This window comes from Perognathus longimembris, chromosome 1, assembly GCF_023159225.1.
Source record: "Perognathus longimembris pacificus isolate PPM17 chromosome 1, ASM2315922v1, whole genome shotgun sequence".
In the NCBI taxonomy this organism is placed as follows: domain Eukaryota; kingdom Metazoa; phylum Chordata; class Mammalia; order Rodentia; family Heteromyidae; genus Perognathus; species Perognathus longimembris.
In genome coordinates, this window is record NC_063161.1 from 93,894,441 (window position 1) to 93,912,640 (window position 18,200).

The 18,200-nt window shown below is 47.7% G+C and overlaps 3 protein-coding genes across 3 annotated transcripts; all 3 read left to right on the plus strand.

Moving 5' to 3' along the window:
• The first annotated feature begins 7,282 nt into the window (after positions 1–7,282).
• LOC125352219 (PRAME family member 12-like) lies at positions 7,283–8,728 on the plus strand. The gene has a single exon (XM_048347347.1). The coding sequence runs from the start codon at positions 7,283–7,285 to the stop codon at positions 8,726–8,728; it is 1,446 nt and encodes a 481-aa protein (XP_048203304.1).
• Positions 8,729–11,148: 2,420 nt separating this feature from the next.
• Positions 11,149–12,750, plus strand: LOC125352230 (PRAME family member 12-like). The gene is made up of 2 exons (XM_048347357.1): positions 11,149–11,395; positions 11,468–12,750. Exons 1-2 carry the CDS (start codon positions 11,149–11,151, stop codon positions 12,748–12,750), a joined length of 1,530 nt encoding a protein of 509 aa, XP_048203314.1.
• A 2,419-nt stretch (positions 12,751–15,169) lies between these two features.
• On the plus strand, positions 15,170–16,771 carry LOC125352241 (PRAME family member 12-like). The gene is made up of 2 exons (XM_048347365.1): positions 15,170–15,416; positions 15,489–16,771. The coding sequence occupies exons 1-2, from the start codon at positions 15,170–15,172 to the stop codon at positions 16,769–16,771; spliced, it is 1,530 nt and encodes a 509-aa protein (XP_048203322.1).
• Positions 16,772–18,200: the final 1,429 nt, after the last annotated feature.

Below are 18,200 nucleotides of genomic sequence, written 5' to 3' on the forward strand. Positions count from 1 at the left end.
TGCTGTCTTTCCTGTTAGGAGAGAAATACAATGGTCCTGTGGGATTATATTACCTCAGTTATGTCCCAGCTGTCTTACTTTGTGTCATTTACAGGATTATGGTCATATAGTGCTGATATATCCTAAGGATACTTTTCTCAGAACAGGTTCTCATCATTAAGTGGCACATGAGTATACTAAGAAATAGCAGTTCCTTTTGAATATCTCACAGATTTTATGTTTTGGATAGGTAATTAAGCCTTATTAACTAACTAGCCCTAAGCAAATGGTTAAATAAAGATTTTATTCAATTTACACCAATATTTAGGAAGGATATTTTCAGTTCAACCAACTGTGCAAATCCAATGCAAGTAACTTAATTCTATTGCAAAACCAGTGAGTTCTTGTAACAATAAAGATTATGTGAATTAAGAATAGAATGTTTGGCTGGGTGATGGTAGCTCACACTTGTCATCCTAGCTACTTAGGAGGCTGAGAGCTCAGGATCATGGTGTGAAGACAGCCTGGGCAGAAAAGTCCCTAAAACTCTTTATCTCCAATAAACTACTCCAAAATAGTCAGAAGTAGCATTCTGGCTCAAGTGATAGAGTACTCTTCTTGAGAAAAAGGAGTTCAGGAACACAGCTCAGGCCCTGACTTCAAATCTGTGTGTGTGTGTGTGTGTGTGTGTGTGTGTGTGTGTGTGTGTGTGTGTATCCCTGAGCAATTCAGCTCAAAGCTTTTAGTCTGCCAGTTGAGCCACAGAGCCACTTCTGATTTCTGGTGATTAATTGGAGATGAGTCTCATGGACTGCCCAGGCTGGTTTTGAACCATGATCCTCAGCCTCTTGAGGATCCTCCTGAGGTGGCATGAGCCACCAACACCCTGCTTGTCCCTGAGATATTTATTTATATATGTATGTATGTATGTATGTATGTATGTATGTATGTATGTATTGATTTATCAAGGCTAGTGCTCTACCAAATGAGCTTTTTGGTGGTTAATTGGAGATGAGTATCACCGACTTCCCTGCCTTCTCAGCCTCTGAACCAGGATCTCTGATTTCAGCCTCCTGATGATCTCAGCTAGGATTAGAAGCATGAGCCAACAGCACCTATCTGAGACAAATCTTTTAATGGCAGTGTTCTGGATGAAGTTCAATTGTCTGTTCTGAATTGCTTCCCAAATCATGGGAAGCGTATCCTACACTGGATTCTCATGTGGTCATTTATCAAGATGCCTTGACATGTGTACATTCCCAGCATTCCTATCAAAGAATAGCTTAATAGGTGACCAAAAGTAGCTAGTGTCAATAATTGGATGAGTTGGAAGTCATGAGAAAACTTACATTGAAAGATTAGATAAAGAAAACAGTCAACTTCAATCCTTAACTTACACACTTTGCCAAGATAAATCTTTTCCATACCTCTATAGTTTCTTCTTGTACAATAATTATATCTAGTCAAAGATATTAGTATTTATAATTAGTAAAGAGTAATTAATCCTGATTATTTTGAATCTTCTTGTGGAAAATATGTACTTTTTAGGCATAAAGAAATAGTAAGAAAATAGATAAGGACAGAATGAAATTAGAGAGTAAGGATGTTCACTGAGTAACTTCCTAAAGCTGTTCTACTGAACATAAGCTGATAGAATCAAGCCAGTTTTGACATAACCACCTCCCTCTCTATATATAAGGAATTTGACCCAGCTGGGCACCGGTAACTCACACCTGTAATCCCAGCTACACAGGAGATGACATCTGAGGATCACAGTTCAAATCCTGTCCATGAGACTCTTATTTCCCATTATCCACCAGAAATGTCTCTGTGGCTCAAAGTGATTGGGAGCCAGCCTTGAGCAGAAGTGCTGATGGTCAGTGCCCAGGACTGGAGTTTAAGCCCCATGATCTATAAAGAAAGAAAAGAAAAGAAAATTGGCCCAGTGATTTTGAAATTCATATTCCCATACCTGTAGCAAGAAATAGCTAAGTACTAATTGACTTACCTATTACAAAAGAGGGCATTTAAGTTAATCTGGAGTCAGCCAATCTCTTTGAGGCCATAGAAAGTAATATATGATCCTTATTTACCAAGGAGACTATTCAGAATTTAAAATGGAGGGACTGTTTAAGTAAATCCCAATAGAAACTAAGTTCTAGTGTTTCTGTGTGGATTGGGAAATTTGCCAATTTCAACAAAGGAAATCAATCCACTTTAACTGTCAGTGTATATACTGAGGCTCTCTCTATATTTGCACTTTCATTAGTATGCTTTTTGGTCAAAGAATGGATGTATCTACAGTCATAGAATATTTGTTTAAATAACACCAGTGGAGTAAGGTAGTGATATAACATTGTATACTTTGAATACTGCCATTCATAGATCTCCACTATGCATATTAATAGGCATACTTTGCTCTGTATGTGTAATAATCACTCAGACAGTGACTACAGCAAGCCTGGTCCATGCACTACCTTCCAGATATAATGAAACAAGATGGATGTTCTATCCAATAACCCCTCCAGCTAGGATGAATAAAAGAGAATATCTAGTATATCCTAAATACATAATTCTAAATCTACAATTCTTTATCTAATATGTCATTTATGTATATTATATAATAACATAGCACATAACACAATATAGTACACAGTAAATCTCAAAATAGTAAAAGCTGTAAATGAGAGCTGAAGGAACCCCAAGGAAAGACAGTTTGCTGTAAGATTAGGGTGGTATGGTATAGACAGAAAGTTTATTAATACAGTCTTTGAAGGATGGCTGTACTTTAAATGGCTTTTAAATTATGTAGTGATTTGATATTAGGAAATTATCTTACTTTTAAGTACTTATGGCATGATCATCATTGGTACTTTGTTTTGCAATTACATTTACTTCTTACTTCCAAATAGTTTGAAAGTACAATGGTATAAAAATACAACCAGGTACTTAATTTCAGAAGATAGAATCTTATTATGGTTCGTGGTAAAGCATTTATATGATTGTAGTCCCAAAAGGTTAAGTTATAACTTTAAATGTGACAGCTAGCACAATGTTGTAGTACATTTATGTCTGTATAAGGAAACTCCATGACTTGTACACAGTGAGGACATTGCATTCCTATCCTTGCCATAGGACAATTCATGACTACAGTACAATGATTTGGAATTTATGAAGTCAAAGATCAATTTGCAATGTAACAGTCACAGTGATTTTCACTGCAGCAAGAGCCCAGGTTATGATCCTCATAAAAATGTAGTTCATTGAGAATTGTGATATACCTGGGAGCATTTATTTCACTGAAACCAGGCAAAACTTTTCTTTATAATGTCATAGCTAGTAAACAGTCATGGCGCTGGGCTTTTATTAAGTAGATCACTTAAAACGATACAACAAACAATAAATCACTGAAGGGAATGAAACTGATGAGCCAATCCTCTCTAGCAGACTCCTATTGTTTTAATTCCCATTTTTATCTTCTTCACATTATGTGAATGTGGTCTTATTCTTGAATTTCTAGTAGAGATGGATATATACTCATTCTCTAGTTGTTTAGTCTCATGTGCATTTCCTTTCCAATTTGCTTTTATGAAGAGAAAGTTCTGCAAAGAGGAACTATGAGTTTCCATGTTGCGCAAACATCTACTCTCCATGGTGTCATGTTTATCCTCTGCTAACATCTCTTCTTCCACAATTAGCCTGCAAATGTGCTCTTCCCTCTGGTGCTTCTGATTCACATAATCTAAAATGACAAAATATGCCATTGACACACTGTATGCTGTTTTAATAATGACAGGAATACCAACGATGTTAATCAATATCATGTAGAAAAGCCAGTGAACCTTCATGGAAGAATTATTAGCACCCAGATCAATTTTACATTTTTAGAATGGGCATATCTTAATAAATAAAACACTTTCATCTTTCTGAAGCCAAAAGAAATAGAAGTATTTTTTCTTAGTGCAAAATACGATAATCTAAATATGAGAAAGATCAAATTGGAGTGAATTATCTAGTGCTATATAGACAGATTATATTGGGAGACATAACACACAGTAGAGTATATAAAGTTGAATAAAGTATTGTGTTAAATCCATAAATTATGTAAACACTCTGTACATCACCTTGACAATAAAATTAAATTTATAAGATAAATATTCCAACAAAAAATAAATTAATAGATAAAATATATTTTAAAAATTTGACCACCTGGAATGATACATGTAGATATATCATAATGAAATTTGATTGTAGCAATCACAAGCAAATCTTAGAGGTGAATTTAATCTTTTTCTAAATACTGAATAATTCTTATTAAAAGTCAATGAGATAATGAGATAAAAAGAAAACTGATATTTTATGCCTGAACATTGGAGAAATTATGTATTGGTATTTAATTTTTTTAATTTGTGTATTTTTCTTTATTTCTCTTCCTACCAACAAAATCATCTCCTTAAATTTCACCCCCAGTTTAGGTTTTTTGTTGTTGAGTTTTTTTTTTTTTTTTTTTTGCCAGTCCTGGGCCTTGGACTCAGGGCCTGAGCACTGTCCCTGGCTTCTTTTTTGCTCAAGGCTAGCACTCTGCCACTTGAGTCACAGCGCCACTTCTGGCCATTTTCTGTATATGTGGTGCTGGGGAATCGAACCCAGGGCTTCATGTATACGAGGCAAGCGCTCTTGCCACTAGGCTATATACACAGCCCCTGTTGTTGAGGTTTTTTTTAACACTCAATGTGGCAAATTTTTATTATTATAGTTAAGTAGTTATACAAGATGATACAAATCCATAAGTCAGGTTATGAGTATAATGCTTATTAATAAATATCAATCTTGTGTCATTCCATGTCAAGTATTTATGGCGAACATTGAATATAATAACTGCAATTGCTTCCACTCTCTAATTTTCACAATTGACCTTATCAACCATCTCATTTAACTTTTAATCTAAATTTTAAGATCTTTTTCAAGTTTACTGTGGTATATTAGAAGCAATTCATGCACATTTCATATACACACAAGGGTGTCAGAATAAACATTCATTGATCTATGCAGACATGATTAGCTTATAAGCATATACTCAGCACTCTTATAGTAAAATGGGTACCATGTTGAGAATATTTAATATTAATTTTGGTTGTAAATTTCAAGCATAAATTCAATAGTATCACTAGTCATGAAGAGATACTTCAGATCAGAACAACTTACACATCCTACATGGCTGAGAGTTTGTATTCTGGTTCACATCTTATATTTCCCAATGTCTCAGCCGAAGACAAGAACCATTTCAATTACTGTACATGTAAATAGAAATTTTATATCACATACAAATGAGATCATGCAAATTTGAATTTAGAACTTTTTATAAAATCAAAAATATAGTCTCAATGCAATATATGATGGACACTTATTTGAGTTTGTACTTGATTTTATTTCTAATGCTAAAATGAACAGAAAAGTAAAGAGACACTACTCGGAACTGACTGAAAAACTGATACTCATGGACCTCTACATGAAAGATTTCCTGAATCCCGCACAGAAAAAACTAGAATATGATCCTTTTTTTCTAAAGAATTGGGCCCGAACCTCCAAGTCCTAGGGAAGTGACTCACAATCTACAATTTTCTGTATGAATCCATTAATAAATAAAATACATAAAATGTTCTCACTGCCAAAGCATGACAGCTGTTGTTCTTGTCTAGGATCTTAGATACTCAGCAAGGCTGAGAAATGAAGGTCACACCTCAAAGGCAGTTTGAGAGGGAAAATTTTGAGAGTCTCACATCGAGTGAGCCTTCAAGAAAACTGGGAACTGCAGGTGTGGCTCAGGGAGAAGAGTGCTGGCATCGAGCACACAACCTCAACTACCGCACCCATTTGCTGAGCTCAAGCCCTAGAAAAGACACATAAAAGCACACCCATGACCAAGGTCAAACATACACAAGTGAAATTTGGGGAAATATATGTGGGAATTTCAATAACTTATACCAAATAACAGGACAGGAAAGCAACAGGACACTTTTTACACACTCCATAAATATATTTGCAGATGGGAATTCTCAATGGCTGTATCTAGAGTGGCTGAGATATGATAAATGTGCTTTCGAAAGATACACTGGAGTTCCATTGCACTCCTATAAGAAAGACTCACTTTCTGCCTACAAAGGCACAACAAGAAGAAGAAAAGGGGGAAAAAAGTAAAAATAAACAAGAAAAGAAATATTTCTAAAAAGCTCATGCCTGCAATTATAAAATTCGGGGGACAGAAACCTGAGGGGATCACAGTTAGCAGCCAGCCAGGCAGTTACATGTTAGAGAAGAGTCTCTCTAAGAAACACCTCTGAAAATAGTCTAGGATTCCAAGAGTCACAGCTACTCAACAAGCCTGAGATTTGAGGATCACAATCCGAACGCACACAGGCAAAATATTCTGTGAGAGTATCTAGGATTCTGTAGTTGGTATTATGACACAAGTAATACAGCACTAGCCTTGAAAAAAAAGAGCAGATGAATAACACTCAAACCTGGAGTTCAACTCTTGGGATGAGAACAAAATTACAAAGGAAGCCTAAAAAAAGGTGGGAGGAAGTCACTGAGTTATGAAAGAAGAGAGGAAGTAGGGAATTAGAAATGGAGGAAAGTAGCAAAGGAGGAAAGGAAGGAGAAAGGGAAGTTGTGAGGGAAAGAAGGAAGGAAAAAAGGAGGAAGGGAGAGAGGCAGGCATAGAGAAAGGAAGGAAGGAAGGAAGGAAGGAAGGAAGAAAAAAGAGAAGGAAGGAAGGAAGGAAGGAAGGAAAGAAAGAAAGAAAGAAGGAAGGAAGAAGGAAAGTTAAATAAGGGTGTTCTAGCCAAGTGTTTTGGGATTCTATAAAGGTGGGCCGCCATATATTCTAGGACCACTGAGGGTAGTAGAACACCGGTAGAGATGAAGAGAGAAGGGTAGCAAGTCTTTGTGTGGAGAGAATTACAGGTGTGCTTTGGAAGCTGAGGCCTGTGGGCCACCATTGTCATGCTAAGGGTTTTGAGTAGGAATTGACCTGGAGGGTGACCCTGGGTGACAGGTTGCTAGGTGGGGCTCAGAAATCCCAGGGGAAGCTCTGGGTCTGTTATTGGATTAAGGGTGTGGGTGAGGGTGGGTTCCGGCTATAAAGATGTCCAAGGAACAGAGGAGAGCAACAGATTGCCACAGGCTGCCCTCGGTGCCTGGCTTTGAGGTTGCCGTTGCGGGAGCCCTGCGCAGCCACCGGGCCCAGGTCTGGTCCGTGAAGATGAGCATGAGGAGCGCACCCACGCTCCAGCGGCTCGCCATGCACAGCCTGCTGAGCAACCCTTCGCTGGCCATCTCTGCCCTGGAGGATGTGCCCGTGCTGCTGTTCCCTTCTCTCTTTCTCGAGGCCTATGCCCAGGGCCTCACAGAGGTGCTGAAGGCCATGGTGCAGGCCTGGCCCTTCCCCTGCCTCCCCCTGGGAGACCTGACCGAGTCACCAGAGCTGGAAACCTTGAAAGCTGCCCTGGATGGGCTCGATCTGCTGGTGGCCAAGAAAGATCGTCCCAGTCGGTGGAAACTGCACGTTCTCGATCTGCGGAGTGCGTACCCCAACATCTGGAAACGAGGCTACCCCCACATGATGCGCGTGTCTTGTCCAGACATCTTGCCTGAGGAGCCCACAGCCAGACCCGGGTCAGAGAAGCCTGAAGAACAACAGCCCTTGATGATCGTGGCGGACCTCACCATCAAAGATGGCCCCCAGGATGCCTTCCAAGCCTACCTGCTGGGCTGGGCCAGGAAGAGGAAAGCACGAGTGCAGCTGTGCTGTAGGCAGCTGCAGATTCTGTCCCCCTCCACCCATCAAATCCAGAAGGCTCTGCGTGCGGTGCGCCCGGACTCCATCCGGGAATTGGTGGTGAACAGCTTCTGGCATCGAGAAACCATGAAAAGGTTTGCTCCTTCCCTGAGCCGCATGAAGAACCTTGAGCTCCTGGACTTCTCCAAGATGAGCGCGCATGTCTACACTTCCCGCTCCAGGAATTTCTGGTATTCCCGCAAGTACGCAGCACACCTGGGGCAGCTGCAGCGCCTCCAGGAGCTGCGCCTGCACGACGTCTTCTTCCTCCGTGGACAGCTGCCCGCCATCCTCAGGAGCCAGACCCCTCTGAAGACCTTGTCTCTCACTGCCTGTCCCCTGAAGGAAGCCGACCTGAGGTTTCTGTCCCAGTGTCCCTGCACCCGCCGGCTCAAGCACCTGCGCCTGAGGAGCTTGCTCATGGCCGACTTCAGTCCCGAGCCCCTGCGGGCCCTGCTGGAGCACGTGGCCGGCACCCTGGAGACCCTGGCCCTGGAGGACTGTGCCATCACGGATGGCCAGCTCTCGGCCATCCTGCCCGCCCTGGGCCGGTGCTCTCAGCTCCGCTTCCTCAGTTTCTATGGAAACCGCATCTCCATGGCCACCCTGCACAGCCTGCTGAGCCACACAGCCAGCCTGGGCCGCTTGAGCCAAGGGCTCTATCCCGCCCCTCTGGAGAGCTTCCTCCCTCCAGACTGGTGCCTGGGCCACATCCACCCCGAGGCATTTGCCCAGGTTCGAGCTAGGTTGGCGCAAGCATGGAGAGATTCCGGGACAACCCAGAAGCTCCAGATCTGCACCGATTTCTGTCATCGCCGCCACAAGGGCCAATTCTATAGCCTGGGATCCGATGGCTACTGGGTGGTCATGCACGAGGCTCTTCCTGCACTTTCGGCCCTGCCTGTTTAGATGGGCCCCTCTCTCCCCAGTTTTCTTCCGAGCATCAGAAATGAAAGCCTGGCCAGCAGGGTGTTCTCCCAGGGCCACAGATCCCAACAGTGAACCTGGGTGATTGGAAGAGAAGGTACGTCCGGTCCTCGGCTCGGCACTTCCATCTGAACCCCCGCAAGCCTCGAGCTCTTTTGGGAGAACGCGTGTTCTGCGCACACTCTGGCAGGAGTCCCCGATGAATCCCACCCGGAAAGTCCTAGTATATGATCCTTTCCTTCCCAGGAACTGGGCCCAAACCCCAGAGTCCTGGGGCAGTCCCTCACTAGCGACAACTTTCTCTATCAATCCAGCAATCAATAAAATACATTGTATTTATTTACCAACGAATGAGAGTGGTTCTTCTTGTCTAGATTCTGAGATACTCAGCAAGGCTGAGATACCGAAGGTTCCAATTCACAGGGTGCTTGCCGGGGAAAATCCTGGAGAGCCTCACATCCAGTGAATCTCCACAAGACCGGGACCTGGAGATGTGGCTCAAGTAGAAGAGTGCTGGCATTGAGCACACAACCTCAGCTACAGCAACAAGTGGTGGTTCTCAAGCCCCGGAAATGACACACAAAAGCAAACCCATGGGCTGGGGATATGGCCTAGTGGCAAGAGTGCCTGCCTCGGATACACGAGGCCCTGGGTTCGATTCCCCAGCACCACATATACAGAAAACGGCCAGAAGCGGCGCTGTGGCTCAAGTGGCAGAGTGCTAGCCTTGAGCGGGAAGAAGCCAGGGACAGTGCTCAGGCCCTGAGTCCAAGGCCCAGGACTGGCCAAAAAACAAAAAAAAAAGCAAACCCATGACCCAGGTCAAACGTACACAGTTGAAATCTGGGGAAATCGGGCTGGGGATATGGCCTAGTGGCAAAGAGAGCTTGCCTCGTATACATGAGGCCCTGGGTTCAATTCCCCAGCACCACATATACAGAAAACGGCCAGAAGTGTCGCTGTGACTCAAGTGGCGGAGTGCTAGCCTTGAGCTAAAGGAAGCCAGGGACAGTGCTCAGGCCCTGAGTTCAAGGCCCAGGACTGGCCAAAAAAAAAAAAAAAAAAAAAAAAAAAATCCGGGAAAATCTAGCAGGGAAATTCAAGGTCCTACATCACAGGATATGCCAGGAAGGCGACAGGCCTCTTTCTACTCCTCCAACATATTTGCAGATCAGAATTCTCAGTTGTTCTATCTGTAGTGGTTGAGATTTGATCAAATGTGTGTCTTTTGAAAGCCCCACCACTGTTCCTTTACATTCCTATAACAAATACTCACTTTGTGCCTACAAAAGGACTCCAAAAGAAAAAGGGAAAGAAAAAAAGAACTGCAGAAAAAGAAAACCACACACAAGAAATGAAATATTTCCAATAGACCGAGGTGGCTCATGCCTGTGATTCTATAATTCCGGTGGCAGAGACCGGAGGGGATCACAGTTCGAAGCCAGACAGGCGCTTATGCGTGTGACAAGTGCCTCTCTGAGAAGCTCCTTTGAAACTAGTCTGGGATTCCTAAATTCCCAGCTACCCCTGAAGTCTGAGATTTGAGGATCAAGGTCCAAAGACACACTGGGCAAATCGTTTGGTGAGAGTTTCCAGGATTTTGAAGTTAGTGTCATGCCTCAAGTTGGTAGATAGCGCACAAACATTGAAAACAAAGCTGCTCAGGAACACCACCCAGGCCCGGAGTTCCACTCTAAGGAAGAGAACAAAGGTAAAAAGAAAGCCTGGAACAAATGAGGGGAGCAAGCAAGCTGTGGAGGAAGAAAAGAATGGAGGAGGGAGGGACTTAGATAGGGAGGAAAGGAGAGAAGGAAGAAAGGAAGTAAGGAAGCAGGGAGGAAAGGAAGGTGTGAGGGAAAGAAGGAAGGGGGAAAAGGAGAAAGGCTGGCAGGAACAGAGGAAGGAAGAAAGGAATGAAGAAAGAGAGGAAAGAAGGCAGGAAGGCAGGAAGGCAGGCAGGAAGGCAGGAAGGCAGGAAGGAAGGCAGGAAGGCAGGAAGGAAGGCAGGAAGGAAGGAAGGAAGGAAGGAAGGAAGGAAGGAAGGAAGGAAGGAAGGAAGGAAGGAAGGAAGGAAAAAAAGTTAAATAAGGGTATTCTAGCCAAGTGTTTTGGGATTCTATAAAGGTGGGCCGCCATATATTCTAGGACCACTGAGGGTAGTAGAACACCGGTAGAGATGAAGAGAGAAGGGTAGCAAGTCTTTGTGTGGAGAGAATTACAGGTGTGCTTTGGAAGCTGAGGCCTGTGGGCCACCATTGTCATGCTAAGGGTTTTGAGTAGGAATTGACCTGGAGGGTGACCCTGGGTGACAGGTTGCTAGGTGGGGCTCAGAAATCCCAGGGGAAGCTCTGGGTCTGTTATTGGATTAAGGGTGTGGGTGAGGGTGGGTTCCGGCTATAAAGATGTCCAAGGAACAGAGGAGAGCAGCAGATTGCCACAGGCTGCCCTCGGTGCCTGGCTTTGAGGTTGCCGTTGCCGGAGCCCTGCGCAGCCACCGGGCCCAGGTCTGGTCCGTGAAGATGAGCATGAGGAGCGCACCCACGCTCCAGCAGCTCGCCATGCACAGCCTGCTGAGCAACCCTTCGCTGGCCATCTCTGCCCTGGAGGATGTGCCCGTGCTGCTGTTCCCTTCTCTCTTTCTCGAGGCCTGTGCCCAGGGCCTCACAGAGGTGCTGAAGGCCATGGTGCAGGCCTGGCCCTTCCCCTGCCTCCCCCTGGGAGACCTGACCGAGTCACCAGAGCTGGAAACCTTGAAAGCTGCCCTGGATGGGCTCGATCTGCTGGTGGCCAAGAAAGATCGTCCCAGTCGGTGGAAACTGCACGTTCTCGATCTGCGGAGTGCGTACCCCAACATCTGGAAACGAAGCTACCCCCACATGATGCGCGTGTCTTGTCCAGACATCTTGCCTGAGGAGCCCACAGCCAGACCCGGGTCAGAGAAGCCTGAAGAACAACAGCCCTTGATGATCGTGGCGGACCTCACCATCAAAGATGGCCCCCAGGATGCCTTCCAAGCCTACCTGCTGGGCTGGGCCAGGAAGAGGAAAGCACGAGTGCAGCTGTGCTGTAGGCAGCTGCAGATTCTGTCCCCCTCCACCCATCAAATCCAGAAGGCTCTGCGTGCGGTGCGCCCGGACTCCATCCGGGAATTGGTGGTGAACAGCTTCTGGCATCGAGAAACCATGAAAAGGTTTGCTCCTTCCCTGAGCCGCATGAAGAACCTTGAGCTCCTGGACTTCTCCAAGATGAGCGCGCATGTCTACACTTCCCGCTCCAGGAATTTCTGGTATTCCCGCAAGTACGCAGCACACCTGGGGCAGCTGCAGCGCCTCCAGGAGCTGCGCCTGCACGACGTCTTCTTCCTCCGTGGACAGCTGCCCGCCATCCTCAGGAGCCAGACCCCTCTGAAGACCTTGTCTCTCACTGCCTGTCCCCTGAAGGAAGCCGACCTGAGGTTTCTGTCCCAGTGTCCCTGCACCCGCCGGCTCAAGCACCTGCGCCTGAGGAGCTTGCTCATGGCCGACTTCAGTCCCGAGCCCCTGCGGGCCCTGCTGGAGCACGTGGCCGGCACCCTGGAGACCCTGGCCCTGGAGGACTGTGCCATCACGGATGGCCAGCTCTCGGCCATCCTGCCCGCCCTGGGCCGGTGCTCTCAGCTCCGCTTCCTCAGTTTCTATGGAAACCGCATCTCCATGGCCACCCTGCACAGCCTGCTGAGCCACACAGCCAGCCTGGGCCGCTTGAGCCAAGGGCTCTATCCCGCCCCTCTGGAGAGCTTCCTCCCTCCAGACTGGTGCCTGGGCCACATCCACCCCGAGGCATTTGCCCAGGTTCGAGCTAGGTTGGCGCAAGCATGGAGAGATTCCGGGACAACCCAGAAGCTCCAGATCTGCACCGATTTCTGTCATCGCCGCCACAAGGGCCAATTCTATAGCCTGGGATCCGATGGCTACTGGGTGGTCACGCACGAGGCTCTTCCTGCACTTTCGGCCCTGCCTGTTTAGATGGGCCCCTCTCTCCCCAGTTTTCTTCCGAGCATCAGAAATGAAAGCCTGGCCAGCAGGGTGTTCTCCCAGGGCCACAGATCCCAACAGTGAACCTGGGTGATTGGAAGAGAAGGTACGTCCGGTCCTCGGCTCGGCACTTCCATCTGAACCCCCGCAAGCCTCGAGCTCTTTTGGGAGAACGCGTGTTCTGCGCACACTCTGGCAGGAGTCCCCGATGAATCCCACCCGGAAAGTCCTAGTATATGATCCTTTCCTTCCCAGGAACTGGGCCCAAACCCCAGAGTCCTGGGGCAGTCCCTCACTAGCGACAACTTTCTCTATCAATCCAGCAATCAATAAAATACATTGTATTTATTTACCAACGAATGAGAGTGGTTCTTCTTGTCTAGATTCTGAGATACTCAGCAAGGCTGAGATACCGAAGGTTCCAATTCACAGGGTGCTTGCCGGGGAAAATCCTGGAGAGCCTCACATCCAGTGAATCTCCACAAGACCGGGACCTGGAGATGTGGCTCAAGTAGAAGAGTGCTGGCATTGAGCACACAACCTCAGCTACAGCAACAAGTGGTGGTTCTCAAGCCCCGGAAATGACACACAAAAGCAAACCCATGGGCTGGGGATATGGCCTAGTGGCAAGAGTGCCTGCCTCGGATACACGAGGCCCTGGGTTCGATTCCCCAGCACCACATATACAGAAAACGGCCAGAAGCGGCGCTGTGGCTCAAGTGGCAGAGTGCTAGCCTTGAGCGGGAAGAAGCCAGGGACAGTGCTCAGGCCCTGAGTCCAAGGCCCAGGACTGGCCAAAAAACAAAAAAAAAAGCAAACCCATGACCCAGGTCAAACGTACACAGTTGAAATCTGGGGAAATCGGGCTGGGGATATGGCCTAGTGGCAAAGAGAGCTTGCCTCGTATACATGAGGCCCTGGGTTCAATTCCCCAGCACCACATATACAGAAAACGGCCAGAAGTGTCGCTGTGACTCAAGTGGCGGAGTGCTAGCCTTGAGCTAAAGGAAGCCAGGGACAGTGCTCAGGCCCTGAGTTCAAGGCCCAGGACTGGCCAAAAAAAAAAAAAAAAAAAAAAAAAAATCCGGGAAAATCTAGCAGGGAAATTCAAGGTCCTACATCACAGGATATGCCAGGAAGGCGACAGGCCTCTTTCTACTCCTCCAACATATTTGCAGATCAGAATTCTCAGTTGTTCTATCTGTAGTGGTTGAGATTTGATCAAATGTGTGTCTTTTGAAAGCCCCACCACTGTTCCTTTACATTCCTATAACAAATACTCACTTTGTGCCTACAAAAGGACTCCAAAAGAAAAAGGGAAAGAAAAAAAGAACTGCAGAAAAAGAAAACCACACACAAGAAATGAAATATTTCCAATAGACCGAGGTGGCTCATGCCTGTGATTCTATAATTCCGGTGGCAGAGACCGGAGGGGATCACAGTTCGAAGCCAGACAGGCGCTTATGCGTGTGACAAGTGCCTCTCTGAGAAGCTCCTTTGAAACTAGTCTGGGATTCCTAAATTCCCAGCTACCCCTGAAGTCTGAGATTTGAGGATCAAGGTCCAAAGACACACTGGGCAAATCGTTTGGTGAGAGTTTCCAGGATTTTGAAGTTAGTGTCATGCCTCAAGTTGGTAGATAGCGCACAAACATTGAAAACAAAGCTGCTCAGGAACACCACCCAGGCCCGGAGTTCCACTCTAAGGAAGAGAACAAAGGTAAAAAGAAAGCCTGGAACAAATGAGGGGAGCAAGCAAGCTGTGGAGGAAGAAAAGAATGGAGGAGGGAGGGACTTAGATAGGGAGGAAAGGAGAGAAGGAAGAAAGGAAGTAAGGAAGCAGGGAGGAAAGGAAGGTGTGAGGGAAAGAAGGAAGGGGGAAAAGGAGAAAGGCTGGCAGGAACAGAGGAAGGAAGAAAGGAATGAAGAAAGAGAGGAAAGAAGGCAGGAAGGCAGGAAGGCAGGCAGGAAGGCAGGAAGGCAGGAAGGAAGGCAGGAAGGCAGGAAGGAAGGCAGGAAGGAAGGAAGGAAGGAAGGAAGGAAGGAAGGAAGGAAGGAAGGAAGGAAGGAAGGAAGGAAGGAAAAAAAGTTAAATAAGGGTATTCTAGCCAAGTGTTTTGGGATTCTATAAAGGTGGGCCGCCATATATTCTAGGACCACTGAGGGTAGTAGAACACCGGTAGAGATGAAGAGAGAAGGGTAGCAAGTCTTTGTGTGGAGAGAATTACAGGTGTGCTTTGGAAGCTGAGGCCTGTGGGCCACCATTGTCATGCTAAGGGTTTTGAGTAGGAATTGACCTGGAGGGTGACCCTGGGTGACAGGTTGCTAGGTGGGGCTCAGAAATCCCAGGGGAAGCTCTGGGTCTGTTATTGGATTAAGGGTGTGGGTGAGGGTGGGTTCCGGCTATAAAGATGTCCAAGGAACAGAGGAGAGCAGCAGATTGCCACAGGCTGCCCTCGGTGCCTGGCTTTGAGGTTGCCGTTGCCGGAGCCCTGCGCAGCCACCGGGCCCAGGTCTGGTCCGTGAAGATGAGCATGAGGAGCGCACCCACGCTCCAGCAGCTCGCCATGCACAGCCTGCTGAGCAACCCTTCGCTGGCCATCTCTGCCCTGGAGGATGTGCCCGTGCTGCTGTTCCCTTCTCTCTTTCTCGAGGCCTGTGCCCAGGGCCTCACAGAGGTGCTGAAGGCCATGGTGCAGGCCTGGCCCTTCCCCTGCCTCCCCCTGGGAGACCTGACCGAGTCACCAGAGCTGGAAACCTTGAAAGCTGCCCTGGATGGGCTCGATCTGCTGGTGGCCAAGAAAGATCGTCCCAGTCGGTGGAAACTGCACGTTCTCGATCTGCGGAGTGCGTACCCCAACATCTGGAAACGAAGCTACCCCCACATGATGCGCGTGTCTTGTCCAGACATCTTGCCTGAGGAGCCCACAGCCAGACCCGGGTCAGAGAAGCCTGAAGAACAACAGCCCTTGATGATCGTGGCGGACCTCACCATCAAAGATGGCCCCCAGGATGCCTTCCAAGCCTACCTGCTGGGCTGGGCCAGGAAGAGGAAAGCACGAGTGCAGCTGTGCTGTAGGCAGCTGCAGATTCTGTCCCCCTCCACCCATCAAATCCAGAAGGCTCTGCGTGCGGTGCGCCCGGACTCCATCCGGGAATTGGTGGTGAACAGCTTCTGGCATCGAGAAACCATGAAAAGGTTTGCTCCTTCCCTGAGCCGCATGAAGAACCTTGAGCTCCTGGACTTCTCCAAGATGAGCGCGCATGTCTACACTTCCCGCTCCAGGAATTTCTGGTATTCCCGCAAGTACGCAGCACACCTGGGGCAGCTGCAGCGCCTCCAGGAGCTGCGCCTGCACGACGTCTTCTTCCTCCGTGGACAGCTGCCCGCCATCCTCAGGAGCCAGACCCCTCTGAAGACCTTGTCTCTCACTGCCTGTCCCCTGAAGGAAGCCGACCTGAGGTTTCTGTCCCAGTGTCCCTGCACCCGCCGGCTCAAGCACCTGCGCCTGAGGAGCTTGCTCATGGCCGACTTCAGTCCCGAGCCCCTGCGGGCCCTGCTGGAGCACGTGGCCGGCACCCTGGAGACCCTGGCCCTGGAGGACTGTGCCATCACGGATGGCCAGCTCTCGGCCATCCTGCCCGCCCTGGGCCGGTGCTCTCAGCTCCGCTTCCTCAGTTTCTATGGAAACCGCATCTCCATGGCCACCCTGCACAGCCTGCTGAGCCACACAGCCAGCCTGGGCCGCTTGAGCCAAGGGCTCTATCCCGCCCCTCTGGAGAGCTTCCTCCCTCCAGACTGGTGCCTGGGCCACATCCACCCCGAGGCATTTGCCCAGGTTCGAGCTAGGTTGGCGCAAGCATGGAGAGATTCCGGGACAACCCAGAAGCTCCAGATCTGCACCGATTTCTGTCATCGCCGCCACAAGGGCCAATTCTATAGCCTGGGATCCGATGGCTACTGGGTGGTCACGCACGAGGCTCTTCCTGCACTTTCGGCCCTGCCTGTTTAGATGGGCCCCTCTCTCCCCAGTTTTCTTCCGAGCATCAGAAATGAAAGCCTGGCCAGCAGTGTGTTCTCCCAGGGCCACAGATCCCAACAGTGAACCTGGGTGATTGGAAGAGAAGGTACGTCCGGTCCTCGGCTCGGCACTTCCATCTGAACCCCCGCAAGCCTCGAGCTCTTTTGGGAGAACGCGTGTTCTGCGCACACTCTGGCAGGAGTCCCCGATGAATCCCACCCGGAAAGTCCTAGTATATGATCCTTTCCTTCCCAGGAACTGGGCCCAAACCCCAGAGTCCTGGGGCAGTCCCTCACTAGCGACAACTTTCTCTATCAATCCAGCAATCAATAAAATACATTGTATTTATTTACCAACGAATGAGAGTGGTTCTTCTTGTCTAGATTCTGAGATACTCAGCAAGGCTGAGATACCGAAGGTTCCAATTCACAGGGTGCTTGCCGGGGAAAATCCTGGAGAGCCTCACATCCAGTGAATCTCCACAAGACCGGGACCTGGAGATGTGGCTCAAGTAGAAGAGTGCTGGCATTGAGCACACAACCTCAGCTACAGCAACAAGTGGTGGTTCTCAAGCCCCGGAAATGACACACAAAAGCAAACCCATGGGCTGGGGATATGGCCTAGTGGCAAGAGTGCCTGCCTCGGATACACGAGGCCCTGGGTTCGATTCCCCAGCACCACATATACAGAAAACGGCCAGAAGCGGCGCTGTGGCTCAAGTGGCAGAGTGCTAGCCTTGAGCGGGAAGAAGCCAGGGACAGTGCTCAGGCCCTGAGTCCAAGGCCCAGGACTGGCCAAAAAACAAAAAAAAAAGCAAACCCATGACCCAGGTCAAACGTACACAGTTGAAATCTGGGGAAATCGGGCTGGGGATATGGCCTAGTGGCAAAGAGAGCTTGCCTCGTATACATGAGGCCCTGGGTTCAATTCCCCAGCACCACATATACAGAAAACGGCCAGAAGTGTCGCTGTGACTCAAGTGGCGGAGTGCTAGCCTTGAGCAAAAGGAAGCCAGGGACAGTGCTCAGGCCCTGAGTTCAAGGCCCAGGACTGGCCAAAAAAAAAAAAAAAAAAAAAAAAAATCCGGGAAAATCTAGCAGGGAAATTCAAGGTCCTACATCACAGGATATGCCAGGAAGGCGACAGGCCTCTTTCTACTCCTCCAACATATTTGCAGATCAGAATTCTCAGTTGTTCTATCTGTAGTGGTTGAGATTTGATCAAATGTGTGTCTTTTGAAAGCCCCACCACTGTTCCTTTACATTCCTATAACAAATACTCACTTTGTGCCTACAAAAGGACTCCAAAAGAAAAAGGGAAAGAAAAAAAGAACTGCAGAAAAAGAAAACCACACACAAGAAATGAAATATTTCCAATAGACCGAGGTGGCTCATGCCTGTGATTCTATAATTCCGGTGGC